The 558-nt window shown below is 44.4% G+C and overlaps 1 protein-coding gene across 1 annotated transcript in view; it reads right to left on the bottom strand.

Annotated features, from left to right (window-relative positions):
• The window catches only part of LOC119588866 (calcium-activated chloride channel regulator 2-like), a 6,109-nt gene that overhangs the window by 1,520 nt on the left and 4,031 nt on the right, over positions 1-558 (bottom strand). The window contains exon 2 of the mRNA XM_037937503.1: positions 30-246. Within this exon, the coding sequence (XP_037793431.1) occupies positions 30-246 (217 nt within the window). The remainder of the gene's footprint in view (positions 1-29; positions 247-558) is intronic.

The following is a 558-nucleotide window of genomic DNA, read 5'->3' as shown; positions in this document are numbered from 1 at the left end:
TTAAGAAAACCTTGGTCGTGAGCACTAACCCTCTGTTGCCCTCGGCGTCGACCGCTCTGATGGTCAGGTATTTCTCCCGGTCCACTTCCAGCGAGACATTGACGACGACCTTCGACCCGGCCTCGAGGAGCACTTTGGTCTCGAAGTCTCGCTCGACCACGCGGCTGAGGTTGATGGGGCGGGCATGTTCGAAGTCCTTGGCGCGTCCCGTCCAGCTGTCTAGCAAAAGCAGCTCGTACTCGCTTACTGCAAAATAGGCTGAATCAGTGAATGTGCGATGGACAGTGACGATAACCTGTTTATAATTCCTACTGTGTCATACTTGACAGTTTGATGTTGCACTGTCTACAAAGGGTAAAGTCTAAGAAGAATGGTTAACCTAATGATATGCAATTTCTTAAATGAAATTCAATATATTATTTAGATTAAAATATTTTTCTTTTACTCTTCAGTCGGCCAATGGAGAAAAATGAGAAAAAGAATAATAAACAAACACATCAGTATAGCAAAATATTCTACGATGCTCACGTTTTTCCCTGTTCCCTTTTCTCTTCCTCG

The sequence above is a fragment of the Penaeus monodon genome, chromosome 24 (genome assembly GCF_015228065.2).
Source record: "Penaeus monodon isolate SGIC_2016 chromosome 24, NSTDA_Pmon_1, whole genome shotgun sequence".
NCBI classification, from domain to species: domain Eukaryota; kingdom Metazoa; phylum Arthropoda; class Malacostraca; order Decapoda; family Penaeidae; genus Penaeus; species Penaeus monodon.
This window is presented reverse-complemented; position numbering and strand designations above follow the sequence as displayed.